This window comes from Harpia harpyja, chromosome 19, assembly GCF_026419915.1.
Source record: "Harpia harpyja isolate bHarHar1 chromosome 19, bHarHar1 primary haplotype, whole genome shotgun sequence".
Lineage (NCBI taxonomy): Eukaryota > Metazoa > Chordata > Aves > Accipitriformes > Accipitridae > Harpia > Harpia harpyja.
Window position 1 is genome coordinate 9,273,963 of NC_068958.1, and position 14,564 is coordinate 9,288,526.

Genomic DNA, 14,564 nt, shown 5'->3' on the forward strand with positions numbered 1-14,564 from the left:
ACCCTTGAAGGATATAAAAGGGAAGGAAAACCCCAGTGACTCATTTGTGCCTTAGCAGATGCTGAAGTCTGAGCCCCAAGCAGGGATTTTCAAGCTCGCCATTGCAAAATGCTCATGATGACCCCCATATCGGGTCTGTCCCCAGCACCTATGGGACATTTCTGCCTGCATGGGGCCAGGGGACGAGCTGCAGCACTGGGGGGGGCTGTGCAACCCCCAGGGCTTGGGCACAGGAGCAGGGGATGGAGCTGGCACGTGGGCTGGGGTCCTTCCAGGTCTCTCTGTCTTTCTGGCCCCTCCAAGTTCCCACCAGCAAGCAAATTCCCAATTTCTAGGCTGGGAAAGCTGTGGAGAGTTGGGAACTGCCACAGCCAAGCTCTCTTTTGGGCTAGAATATATGTCTGTTTTAAATGGGAAAATCCTTTAGCTCATCCCAGGCTCATCCCTTTGGGATGACGAATGAGCAGTGACCTGAAATCTTGGTTTACTGATGGCTGATTATTTTGAAGGGCAAAGATAAGGGGAAGGTGGCTAGATGCTCAGTTCTTCTCCGGTGTCTGATCGGGTCTGTGTCAGGAGCAGATGCGGGTAAGGTAGAGAGGAGATGCCCAGAGCTCATCATGGCAGGGAGATTAATGGCATTTTTCGCTATGCCACATAGAGTCTATGTGAATCTATGTTTTATTTGAACAAGCCCAGGCAGGGCTGCAATCACTGCCTGGTACTGGGGTGGCCTGACCCATCTCATGATGTTTTCAGCCTTTAATAATTTAGGGTGAGAGATCCCAGGCCTTCTGTCTACGCTTTTGCTCGATCACTTGTTTTTCTAAGATTTCTTTTTCTCCCCCAGGCAAAACTGTTGCAGAGGATTGAGGCGGACGTTTCGTGGAGGGTCTCTCTTTTACAGGCAAAGAACCACCTTAATTTGGCCAGCTTAAAAGTGCTTTTGAAAAACTTGAATTGCTGCACACGGCGTGAAGTCTTGTTTGATTTTAGCAGCAAGAGTCGGCAGCAATCCTCCATGCCTGACCACGGCTGAGCATTCCCGCTCTGAAACACTGGCCGAGGGCATGAGGGAGGGAGACAGCAGCTGGCCAAAAAAACCGAGTTTAGGTCTGGCAGGGAAGGGGGACTGGGGGAATGGGAGAGAGGAATGGGCTACACTGGGACAAGAGGGAAAGAGGACGGTGAGTGGGCAGGTAGGAGCCTGCCCAGGCGATTTTACCCCAGGGAGAGCTCTGCCCACCAAAGGCTGAGCGATGCTGCGTCCTGCACTGCTGCTGAAAAATGTCCTCTTTTTGCAGACTGAATGCCTTCCCCTTCCTCCCTACCCAGAATAAAACCCCGATTAGGCTCCTCTTCAGCAAATGTTACCAAGTTTGCAAAACTCCAAAGCCGGGAGGTGCCAGGGTCAGTTTGCTGTGCAGCCTTCAGGCAGCCCCTCTGTGCATATGCATTATGAAACCGCTTTAACGATATGATCATATCCTAGTTTTTCACCTTTGCCTCACTCAGCACAGCCGATGAACCTGCTCTGGGAATGATCTGCATTAATGTGGAGCTGTAAAAACTTCAACTGAAGTCAATGAGAGCTGTGCTTTGAGCAGGGGAAGTGTCATTTAATGCTAAGCACTCTGAAATATCAAGTCTAAATGTCTCAAATTCGGTGCATGTAATGTAGCGAATGTTTTTTACATTACCGTGCCTGGGCCTTGGCTCCCTGTCTGTAAAATGGGGATGATAACAGGGAGATTGGGAGCTTAATCACCTTATTGGTTGTGAAATACTGCTGCTTTTTGGTGTTGAGCAAAGGATAAGCAACCCATGAGGAGCTGAGTAATTGTGCATGCAGAACAGCGCCTGAATAGAGTACAATAAAGTAGGAGCTATGTGTCCTCCAACGAAGAGAAAACAAGATACTGAGAAGCTGCAGATGAAGTTGTTTGAAGGGTGCTGAGAAGCCTGCGGATGTTCATAGGTGCCTGGGGTGGTTTTGGGGATGCCTAAATGCCGAGCTCTGGACTGTTTCAGGCACCCAGCGGCACACGGCTACAGCTCAGCACCATCACCTTTGGTGTTTGGGGACAGAGAGGTCCTTGAAGTAACCCTCCTGTATGTGGTCTTGCAATCAACACCTTCATCAAAGTGCATAATTACCAGAGACTGCTTAAGGTTGTCTTGGCAACCTTAATTCTCACATTTTCTTAAGTTTTGAGTATGTGACATTGCAACCTTTATAATTTCCTTTATTATACTTCTGCCCACACAGACCTGTACATACCCACGTTGTGTGGCAGGGGATCCCGTTTGCAGGATGCCTGATGGACCTCGATGTCTCACCAGCGTTGCAGTGCCCATCGTATCTGTGGCCCTGCTAACAAGGGCTTTCCTGGGAGACTTGGTCTGGGTCTGCGTTGCAAAGCAGATGCTCTGCAGGATCCCTTTGCTGGCGGAGATCCCACCATCCAGGCAGAGATAGCCTGGATGTGACATCCCCCACGGAGGGCTTTTCTCCCTGTAAATTTAACTGTGGGGCAGCTGTTCTGGCTTTGGGTGGAAGGGCTGGGCTACATCCAAGCAGTTGGTTGCAGGAGCAGGGTGGGGATGATAGCAGAGCCCATGCCGCTTCCCTGCCGAGCTCCTGCAGAAGCGTGATTCCTGTGGAGGATCTGGCACCGGGCTGGCCTCTCTTGTCTTCCTGGGTCCCTGCCCTTGGTCATGACACGTGGTTCTCGGGTCAGAACCAGGGGTTTGAACAACATCAGCTTTCTCCCCCCACCGCCACCCCTCCTACTACTTCTTCTCCTACGGCATGGAGTGTTCTGCTCCATCCCTCCAGATAAGCCCACGGGACTCCTGGCCACCACCTGCGCAGTGCCAGGGTCAGTGTTTAATTGGTAGGGGTGTTAGAAGTACTTTTGGATGCCTTCTTTCATGGCAGCCTGCAGAAGGTCTTGCCAGCAGCATCAGCGAGGTCTGCTCGGCTCAGAGCAGCTCGTCCGTGGCGAGCCACGAGCTCTCCCTGTGGTATCTCCCTTCCCCCTCCGTGCAGATTTTTTCCTTCCTTGTTATCACCGTGTTAGCTCTGAGCATAAAAAACCCCCTTCCATTGCTTTTTATTTGTAAATTGAGGCCAGAAACATATTTACAAGTTCACTATTTTGAAAATGATATTCTGAGAGGATGGGTTGGAAGGAATTGCTGGGCAAACTGAGCTAATAAAAATATTAATTAGCATAGAGAAATCATTTGGTGATTTTCATTTATGTATTTTTTAATCATGCATTGCTGCCTTTACCGATAAACCCCGTGCCAATAGTATGATCCATTTTGCTAGATAAACATATTACTTTGTGAGTTAATTAGTGTGCAATTGCTATCAATTAATATGTACTACTACTACTGATTCTGTGTTGAACAAGCAGATTCCACTACTATTAACTGTTTAAATTATTAATATTTGGAGCTGCCAAGAACCCCTCACCCAACGGTGTTTACTGGTAATTGCAGTGGCGCGAGGCGCCAGGTGGAGCTTTCTGTTCCTGGTGGTCTAAATGCTATATTTTTTTATTATTTAATCTCTTAAGATGTTGAAACTGTGCTTTTCCTGTGCTTCTGGTTTGCTGCCATTTTTTTAACTTTTGGATTTCACGTTATGAAGTTTTTTTTCACAGCTGAAGTTTGGAGGGGCAGTGTAGGGAAAGGGATGGGTCAGGCTCACCTTGGGTAGCTTTGGGTGCTTCATAGCTTAATAACTAAAGTTAATAAAACTGAATTAGGTATGTCTGGCTCCGGCTGGTGACATAGTCAACAGAAGGAAATGGATTCCTTTGAAGCTGAAAACGTTAGCTGGGGTGTTAGGAGCAGTTCTGGTAATAGCAGCAGGGAGCTGGGGCTCTGCGGTTGCATGGAAGGGGGGAAGTAGTTTTATCAGTGCTGGACACCTTTGAAACAGGGAGAGTCACATCCTCGCCTTAAGAATGAGCTCCTGATGAAACTAATGAGGGGCGGGGGGAAAATGCAGTGGAGTGTGGCAGGGCTGAGCCCCTGCGACCTGCCAGGATGTGACTCTCGGGGCTCCAAAAAGATATAAACCAGGAAGATAAAGCCTGGGACCTTGAAAATGGCTGGGAAAGCTGTATCTTAAATAAATGCAGAACGGGGTGGTAGGTATCTAGGGCAATGCCCATGCCTTTTGCTGTGACGTGTCGGGGTGGTTGGGGTGGGACACGATGCTTGGCAGTGCTGTTTCTCCTCCTGGCTGGTGTCCCCAGGTGCTTAGTGTGAGTTTTCTGTCCCACCGAGGGCACTTGCTCTGCTCCAAGCCCCTGTACCATCCCGTCCCGTCCCGTCCCGTCCCATCCCATCCCATCACATCCCGTCCCATCCTGCATTTTGCTGTCAAGGTGCCTGACACACAGGAGCATCCTGATGGTACTGTGTACCCGCCAAATTTGGGATTAATTACAAGCCACGGTGAAGCAGGCGCGGACACCTGTGATTTCCAGCATGCGTACTGACTGTGCTTTATCATTCCTATTAAGGTTCATGCATCTTTTCTTAAACCTCCCAGCACTGAGACTGAGCCAGCACCACCTGCATTTGCCTTTGGCTCACGCGGGGTTGAAGCCATGACCACGATGCTTCCCTGAAATGGGAAAAAATGCTCAGAATTCAAACTATCCTGTTTATCTCATCCGTGACATCCTGGTCCTTCGTACAGCAGGCTGCATTGCCTCCAAGGGGGCTGCAGTGGGATGGGGGGTCCTGGCGAGCCCTGGCATGCTCTGGGACATGCGCTGCGTGCGATGGGCTTTCTGAGCTCTCTTTTATTCCGATGTGTTTGTTTTTGCTTCGCTTTGCTGTAATTAAATTTCTGGCCCTTCTGGTTGCCGAGGTGAGCTTCAAAACGCTCTGGTGGAGCGATGGTTTTATTGAATCTCTAGCAAATTATTGAAGCGTGGTAGGGAATTTTTCACACTTTCAACCTCAAGGTTTTTGGGAGAGCGTTTTTGCAAGTGTTTATTATAATATTACCACAAGAAGTGAGACTACCCGGAAAATTTATAGTAAGCAGCTCATCAGCTGTGGTATGTCAGGGTAGCTCTGTTGAAGTACCTTCTCCAATGTCACTCAAGTAAGGATGATTTCTCCCAGTTTAGGACCTGGATGGTGGTTTTTCTTCAAACCTCCCAGCACTGTTAAGCTGAAAAGTGTCTGTGGGTGCGCTGGGCAGAAACTCAGTTTTTCTGCGTGAAATAATAAATCCGCTGCATGCACGCACATCTTCAGGCACCACGCTAAAGAAACCTGCTTGAAGACGTGACCTTAAGTGTGCCAAAATTTCAGACTGTAAAGTCCCCACCTTAGAAGCTGCCACCAGCTCATCGGGTCCTCCAACACCAGGGCTGGAGATTAACTTTTCCAGAGCATCCCAGCTTGGTCAATGTGCAGATGGACTTGCTCAGGAGATAGCTCATGGTTCAGTGCTGCGGGAGGTGGTTGCTGCATTTGCTGCAGAGGTGGTAAATGGTGTAGTGGGTGTAGGAGAGGGCTGTAGGGAGAATGGTCTCTTGTTGCAGGCAGAATAAAAAAGAAAAGTGTTGAAATCCTGGAAAAAATGTATTCTGTTGCTTTTAAATTGGAGACCACTTTTCTCAGGTGACCATTTATTGCACGTTTATCATGATTTGGGTGTTTAACTGCATGGCCCTCTGTACAGAACAGCTAAGCCTGTGGTGCAATCAAACCCGGTTGGAATCGTACTGTGAGCGTGGGAAATGCTAAAAGTACTAAAAATAACTTTGAAAGCAATTCCAGTTGGACGTCCAACAGTGGTGAGCACCTTTGATCCTGATCTCTTGTTGCCTTGGCTCCCCATCTTAAGTGTGAAGAAAATAATACCCAGTGTACAGAAGCTATGAGGATAAACTAATGTTCGTGAGATGCTGGGCATCCTGGGTGGTGAGTCCCCAGGAGGGGAAAGCCCCAGGGGAGGGGATGGCTCTGCCTTTGCAGGTGAGCGGGGATGCCGCGTGCTGAGAGCAGGGCTGGGGCCGCGGGTGGTGGTACCTTGGGGTCCCCAGGGGTCTGCCTGCAGCCGGGGTCCCAGCCCCATGTGCTGGTCAAATCCCAACGCTTCACTCCTGAATGCTGGGCTTCGCAGATGCAGTTTGGTTTTTTATCGGTTATATGTAATGCTTTTATAAAAAATGTGATTATGAGTGTTGCAGTACACCCTCAGCTGGGGTCCGTGTGTCGATCAGGCAGGCAGACCCTTTGTGCCCATTTCTGTGATGAGTTTTGCTGGGCGTTGTATGAACACGCTGAGCTCTTCCCAGCCTTAACAAGCCCAAGCGCTGCAGTGCAGGAAGCTGGGGATGAAGGGCTGGATTAACTTTGCTTCTGCTATTGTCTATAATTCCCCCTCCGATTTGATATTTCAAGCTCGCAGCTGAGAGCGCCTACCCTTCCCAGCTTACTGTCTTCCACCCAGCATTTGCAATTCATGGCTGGTAAAGAAGTTTCCAACACACGTGGCTGTAGACAAAACAGAGGCAGAACCATTTGCGCAGCAAAAAGGCTCATGCAGGTCCCACTCCCACCAATCCCATTAATATCTTTGAGCGGTTTACTCTGAAACTCAAGGAAGAATTCAGCAACCTCACTAATAATTTCAGCGCTGGCTGGATTAGCAGAGGAAAGCAGGGGTTTAGTGGAGGAAAAAGAGATGTGAGGGAGAAGAGGAAAGGAGCGGAGGAAGACAGGAGTGGTCTAGGTGAGAGCCCAGGTGATGCTAAGACAGAGAATTTGCTGGGGAGGCAATAACCTACCTACCACAGGGATGGGGACTAGAGCTGTTGCAGCTCGGGGGCTGTGTTTGGGGACTCCTCAGGGGCATTTTCCCCCCAGGGCGGGCATCCAGCTTCTCCTGGAAACTGCCCCGGAGGGATGGGTGCTCACCTTGAGCTGCGCCTTTGGCATGTTTCGGGGCTGGATAGGGCCGTGATGGGGTCTGGAAGGGGGAAGCAGTCACGGCTCCCACGTGAGCACCCATGGGGCAGAGGGTGAGGGTCCCTCCAGGTAAAGCCAGCTCTGGGTGAGATGACCTGATGGGCCAGGGAAGAAGTGTGAAAGACAGAGGATGTCCAGGTTTAACCCCTGGCTGGTCATAACGGGAAAAGGGAGCAAAGTCTGCACAGGGGAACACCTCTCTGGTGGGCTCTCAGCAGCGAGGAGACCAGCGCTTTCTCAAGCCTCGCAGCACAGCAGAAGTTTTGTGGCCAGAGCTGGTCAAAATTGCTCAGGGGAGCAGCTGTTGGGCTGAAAATGCAGAATCAGCATGTAAATTGCTCTGTACTCTTTTGCAAGTGCCTCAGCTCCTAAGTTCCCTGTTGAATGGGGTCTTGCCAATGGAAGTAGGAAGCAGCGCGGGGTGCTGGACATGAGGCATCCTGGCTGGGCTGCGCCGGGTGGTTTTGGGTCCCCGCTCTGTAGCAGTCCCTCCTTCGGGATGAAGCTGCAGGTGACACAGCATCATGCCTTTTGCTGCTAGTGGGCCCTTCTCTAGAAACTCATGGACCCCAAATCTCTCCCCTGATCCTTCTCCAAACACAGCTCGGGGAGCAGATGGTAGAGCAGCACTGGCTTAGTCCCCAGCTTGCATCCTTTTCTTTATTTTTCTCAACAATGGTTACCTTTGTAAGACACCAAAGTCTTTAACCATTAGCAGGCAATAAAAAGGGGCAGCTGAGATGGATAACACCCGCTAATCCCCTTCCAGGGTGAGCTGGAGAGAAGAGCCACTGCAAAGCTCAGGAGCTTATTCTGAGACGAGCTCTTTGGAGGCTTTGAGAATTGCATGGTGTTGATATTTCATGAATAAATAACCCCCAGCGATATTTGTCACTGAATCTGCTTCATTAATGAGGGCCTGCAACAAAGGGGGAGGATGGAGAAAAGTATTTTCGAGGGAATCGAGGCGAGTGTGGGTGATGGGAGGTGGCATGGGGCTGGGTGAGGATGGGTGCTGTGGTCTGCACCGCAGAAGCTGTGCAAAGTCTGTGCACCATGCTGACCATCTGTGGCAACAGAAGTTGTTAGAAAAGTGGGGTTTACTGATGCTGGGTATGTAATCAGTGGGTCCTGGTAAGGAGGGGAGTGCATTTCATTTATTAGTGTATCATTTGGGCGTCTGTGTGTGTCTTTGGGAGGGCTGGAGAATTAAAGAAAGAGCAAGTGTGTGTGTTCGTAGAAGTGCATGGGCTTGCAGAGAGAATCTGGCACCAGAAATTAGGTCACTCACTCCCAAATGCCCTTTTTGATGGAATCTGGCATCCACTTCAGGGCGGTGGGGTATTGCCCCGTCCTCCCGGTTTGCCAGGTGCTGAGCCCTGCCTAGTCCCTGTGGCCTCAGTGCCTGGGTCTGGCCAGGGCCACCGGCAGCTTCCCCCAGCTCTCCGGTGTGCTCCGGGCATGGCACGAACTGCAGAGCCCGTCTTCTCCATCCTGCGTTGTCAGAACGGATCTGGGGGTTACTCAGTGAAATTCAATACGGATAGATGGAGAACAAGAGAAAAGAGCTGTTCTTTTGTAGGCAGCTTGTTACTGCAGGGAAAGTGATTCATCCGTCAGGGCTGGTCTAATCTGGCATGCCCGGGTGGTGGGGAGGGACGGCTGCCCCCGGTAGGCACCGAGCAATGGTGGCCAGATGCTGCCATCGCTCCTTGAGCGTCCCCTGCCTTGTCGGCATGCCTGCTCTCCAGGGCCGGCTCTGGGATTTGGGGGCTGGGGGCTGCGGTCCAATACAGAGGGCAGGGAGGGACGGGCAGGGGTCATCCCCAGAGCTGCGCGGGTGGAAAGTCATCTGCTCCGTGCCACATGTTGCCCATCCCATTGTCGCTATGGGAGGTGGCTTAATTATTGCTCTTCACCCCCCAAAATGAAAAGGAGCTGCTGAGGCTGGCAGTGCCAAAGGCTCGGCAGCACTTGCCTGCCCTAAGCCTGGCTCTGCTGGCCCCTCCAGATTCAGACGAAAGCAAAGTTTGCTCCCAGCTCGCTCCGAGCATCGCGTCAGCCCTCTCATCTGCTGACATCCCCCTTGTCAGGGCGCCGCGTTGAAGTGATGCTCCTCTAATCTAATGATGGCCGACGCAGAAGCGATCCGGTCGAGCAGCCTCCCTCCGTCTGCAGGCAGCGCTGTCACCCCGCTCCTCTCGCAGGTGACATTTGAACACTTCCCTCCGGCTCCGCTGCCCCACCTTCCAGCGAGGTTAATATTTTAATACGTTTAATGGCTCATTCCAGTTCGGCAGCCCCTGCCTGTGCTTTGTCAGGGGTCATCCATTATGCCAGGCACAATTTCGGAGAGCGAGGTTCCCGTTCCTGTCCTCCGCCCCCCAGAGGGGAGAAGGTCGGTTTGTGCTTCCAGGTTTTAATTAAAAGCGTGACGAGCTGCCCCTGCCAGCCCCAGCCCAGGAGCACGGTGCTGTGCGGGATGAGCTGGCTTCTCCCGGCAACACTCCGGCTCTCCGGAGCTACCCCAGCCAAGGATCCAGCCCCAGGGTCTCCTTTACACCACCGAAGGCAGCTGTAGCTCCTCACCTTCTCCCTCCAGGGACGTGGGAGCTGCAGGAGGGTCTGGTTGTTTGGTGGCCAAATGGAAAAGCCAGGAGGGAGGATGGGGGTATGGTTCTCCTTGCAGTTTACCTACGATGAGAAACCCCTCTGGAGGACCAGACGGGGCTGAGCTTTCCGGGTGGGCAGTGGAGGAGTTGTCATGGTTTGTTGGGTTTTTTTTAAAAATAATTCTCCCTGCATTAATAAACAGCGGTTTTGGTTAGTAAATAATATGCCCTTTCTCTCCCCCATCTCTCCAGCAGAAATACGTGCCCTGATCTAATATATTCTGCCTTTCTCATTCCCTCACTTCGGAGGAGCTGCAAATTCTGGTGGGAACAGAGTGCTAATAGAAAAGGGCCTCTAAAGATATTTGAAACATGACCAAGAAAGGACAGAGGGAGATTCAGCTCCAAATATGCTGGAAAATCTAGGAGATGGGCCAAGAAAGGGGGAATATCGGAAGCATGATCGCCAAGAGGGAGAAGTTAATTGGGAAGCATTAATTGGGGTGAAAGCAGGCAGTGCAGACATGGATTTTCTATGTGGGGCGGTGATGCAGCTGGAGGCACCATGGTGGGCATGGAGCTACCCTGGCACTGGGGTAACTCATCTGCCCTGACCCATGGTAGCGGAGAAGCTGCCCTCCACCTCTGTCTGAATGGGGACAAGCTAATTTACCAGTTCTTGCTGGTTTTATGGTGTTTTCCTTGTTGAAAGTTCCAGCTTTTGGAATCCTGTGATTGCCTGGAAATCTGGAAACTACAAAATCATGACTTCAATACTGCATAGGACTTTATTTCTTTGGGTTTGGTCTCTGGGTAGTTTCTAGCCCTTGAATTCTCAGGGAAAGGCTCAATTATGCCCTGAAGGCTCAGAAGGCAGAAGGCAAATTTAGGGGAGGAAAAAAAACCCCACCACCCAGTGATTGATTTATTTTTAAAATCTCATCATTTTTATGCCAATCTCATTTTTTTTTTTTAATGCCTGACTCATGATTTTTGCGAGCGTTTGGTGTTGGCAGGGCTGTGTGCGTGAGTGTGACGGCGTGTGTGTGTGCAGGGGCCCTCTGCTGATAGATAACGCAGTGCTAGTTCGAGACAGCAGTGCTGTGGTCTTCAAGGGCTGCTGAATATATTCCTCTAGTCCTGTTTCATTGCCAAGCACATGGTTTTCAAGTTAACCCCCCCCCCCCCAAAAAAAAAAGGAGACTAGCACTGGGCATTGAGTTATTCTGTGGCTTTTTAGGTGCTGATGGGAGAGCAGGGGAGGTGCTAAAGGGGAATAAACGCCTCTGTGCCTCCCGGCATTGCCTCGGGCAATTTTAAGGCAGAGGGGTCAGTGTTTATTTGCAGTTCCCGTTGTATAAAGATCTAATAAATAGCCTGTGGAAGTCAAGTCTGTCGCCATCAGTGACTACTTCTGTGACCCTGGGTAAATGGCTTCGTCGCTCTCCTGTCGGTAAGACGGTGACGGGATCTGTTGCCCAAGATGGGTTGCAGGTATTGGTTAATATATAAAATGTGCTTTGAAGATGAAAAATACCTTGGAGATGCTTAAAGCTCTGAACAAGCATCTGTGTTCCCTTTGCAGGAACCCAGCAGAATTGTGCCTGAATACTTTGTCACAGACAAAATCTGCTGTGTGCGCAGCTCAGAGAGGCAGGGCTGGGAGCTTCCCAAGGCTTTACATGGCCATTGAATTTGTAGGCGTTTATGTTTGTTGCTTGCTCAAGAGAGGGGTGTCACAGCGCGGCTGTGCCGGCACTTTGCAGAGCCGTCACGGGCTGGAGCAGTGCAGCAGGGAGCTGTGCCTGCACCCCTCACGGCATCCCCTGCTCCAGGTCCCCCGACCCACGGAGCCAAGCGCAGGGATGAGCCTCTGCATCCACATCCCAGCAAGTGTGAAGCCAAGTTTTGTATGGCTTTCCAGCTTTAGCAAGTGTCCCCAGGTGATGGATGAGGTGTGGGTGCTCAGGGAGGTTTGGCCCAGCTGTGAAACGTCCAGGAGGAGTTTCACTATTGTGGATTTGCTGTTGTCTAGCATAGGGTTGGATTCACACACAACTCCAGGCTACTAATAAAGTATCTCTTAGTTGCCAGTTTGCGTGAAAATGGTAGATAGTATCTTTGAAACCCCATAACTGCTTCATTTTCATCAAGGATCTCAGAGTTACACAGCAAATTTATTTTATATAGTGTAATCACAAAGCCTTAATTTTCTTGGGAAGCCTCCTTTTACTCACTTTTGCTAATCAAAATGCCATGATTTTGCCAGAGCAGCTTGCTTTGTGGATTGCCCTGCCTGTGCCATGTGCTGCCAGCTCCCTGCCAGCCCTAACGGTGCTTTTTCTCTCCAAGGGAAGAAGCGATGCTGTCCACCTACTTTGAAACCATCAATGACTTGCTCTCCTCCTTCGGGCCAGTCCGAGACTGCTCCCGCAACAACGGCGGCTGTACCCGCAACTTCAAGTGTGTTTCAGATCGCAAGGTGGACTCAACGGGCTGCGTGGTAGGTACCGCGGCTGCTGGCCCCTGGGGCTGGCCTCTGTTTTGGGGACAAGCTGGAGGGGGACGTTGCCTGGTCCCTCTCCGGGGCTGTGGCCAAGGGGATGTGTGTGCTGGTGGTGGACTCCCCCCACCCCTGGGGTCTTCACGGCAAATCACATATGCCTTAAGGACCTCAGGGAAGGAGCCCGGGGGCTCAGATGACCAGAAGAAAAATGCTTGAGGCTGATGGTCATTTTCCTGCTTGTCAAGAAAGCACGGGCTGAAAGCAGTCTCGCTTTTTCTCCTGCCTTGTGCTTCCTTCCCAGCGTGGGAGAAAGATGAAGCATCTCCCCACCCTCTCCCCCTCCGGGCCCCTCTGATGCCTGCAGAGTTTCAGTTTGTTTCTGAACGTGCTCACGTCTTGCCAGACAATCTACTGAGTCCCAGGTTTTGTAGTCCCCCCTCCAGAAGACCCCTTAGACCCTAGGCCACTAGTTTTGGGTAGAGGCTCTGAATCATTCCGAGCTATCGATGCACAGAGGGTTTTGCTGTTCTTCCAGGTGGGAGCAGCAGAGCTCAGCACCTCTCCCAGCTCTAACCCATCTCCCCCGACAGCAAACTTGCCAATTCCCTGCACACAGAGCTTGTGCGAGTCTGGTATGACGTGTGGAGATGGGGGGCAGAGCCTTGGGAAACTGGGGGAAACCTGGAGCATCCCTTCTCGTCTGTCTGTTGTAGGAGTCCCTGCCTGCCAGGCAGCGGGCGGTGACCCCCGAGGGGGTCCAGAGCTTGTCACCCGCTCCACCTGCCCTGCAAACACACGCTCGCTGCTCCTAAGCCCCCCGAAACCCCTCTGCCCCTTCCCCTCCCTCTCGCCGCAGTCAGATCCCCCATTGCCCCATCCCTCCCATCTCAGCAGAGGCGGGAGTTAAGTGTCTCTTTATTTATTGAAGATGTTTATACATGGCAGCCAGGAAAGGTCAGGCTGGAGTGGTGCCGTCCCGGGGGTGGCATTTTCATTATCCCCTTCTCCAGTTGCTTGTTAAGGCCATTTAGCACGACAGCCTGATGTGTCACCGGTGGCGCCTGGTGCCATCTCCCCCTTGCCGCTCCTCTCCCTTTCCTCCTTTCTTCTCCCATTGTTGTTTTCTTTTGTTCCCTTTTCCAGGGAGCAGCTGCCTTTCTAGTCTTTTGGGGGGGTTTCCCCCTTTTTTTGGGTGTTATTTTGCTCTGAACGCCAACGTGCCTCCCAGCCACTGTCAGAAGCAATCGGGACTCTGATCACCCCATGCCGCTGGGAAGAGATGCCTCTTTTTAAAAGTCAGGATATATTAAGATAGAAATTGTCAATAAATTACAGGCCTAGCACTCGCCACGCTGGCACACGGAGAGGCAGAAATTGAAAACTGTGTCACTCAGGGAAAATAACCCCCCCACTTCTGTAATGCCTAACTGAGGCTTTCTGCAAAGAGAATGAACTGTGTACAGCAGGCAGCGGGGGGGAGAAAGGAGAAGCAGCCAGAGCTGTTCTCCAGGAATGCATCCCCTCCCTGAGAGCCGTGGGCAAGGGGTGACGCATGGGGACCGTGGGACCCCCCGTCCCCCCACGACACGCCAGGCTCCCAGGGCCATGCATCCCGTGGGGACAGGAGACAGTTGTAGAGATGCCTGTCTTTTCTCCCTCTGCTCTTCACCCCTTTTTCTCCCCACTGCAGGAGCAAGAGTCTGCTCTGCCCCTCTCCACAGCCCCCAGTCGTGGGGTGAAGCCCCCCCAGCTCCTCAGTCCCAGCTGCAGCCTGAGGACAGCAGAGCTGAGCTCCCCGGGGGGAGTTTGGAGACGGCTGCTGCCCATCCCTCCAGGTGGTCCACGTATCTCCCTGCTTCCCATCGGACTGACACCAGGGGCACAGGGCTCCATCCCTCCCGGCTCTCCCAACCTCACGCAACATTTTACACTCATCACCTGCTTGTAGGTCCCCAGCAATGGCAGGGGTGCGAACAGAGGTCTGGAGGACACCGGCCCATGTTTCTGACTGTTGTCTGGGAAAAAGCCTAACGGGTGGGCAGGCAGGGCTGCCCCCAGCCCTGGGTCGTGCCCATGGCACTGAGTGGGGTCACAGGTGATGGGTGTTGAGTTTCGGAGCTCGCCGCAGCCCTGGCACGCGACTTTGCGGCACCTTCTGCACCGGTCCCTGTGCTGGGCAATACATCCCCTCCTCATCCCGCCCCTGCTCCCGGAGTCTGCCGGGTGTGAGCTGGACTTCCAGCGCGAGCAGGGATGGGGTCATTTGCTGCAAATTTGCAGGGATGTCAGTTAGTTTTAAAGCTGAACTGCCGTGAACTCAATTTGCCAATTTGGTAAATGCTATGGGCAATATCGGGATGTAATTTAATTAAGCTATCCCCTTTTTATAGAGTTCAGGGAGCATTCGTGTACTAATTTTAGCACTAGGTTTG

General features: G+C 51.8%; 1 protein-coding gene across 2 annotated transcripts in view; it reads left to right on the plus strand.

Moving 5' to 3' along the window:
* The window catches only part of ASTN2 (astrotactin 2), a 361,642-nt gene that overhangs the window by 183,569 nt on the left and 163,509 nt on the right, over positions 1-14,564 (plus strand). For both annotated transcript variants that reach the window (XM_052814689.1, XM_052814688.1), the window contains exon 11: positions 11,979-12,129. In XM_052814689.1, coding sequence (XP_052670649.1) covers positions 11,979-12,129 — 151 coding nt within the window. The remainder of the gene's footprint in view (positions 1-11,978; positions 12,130-14,564) is intronic.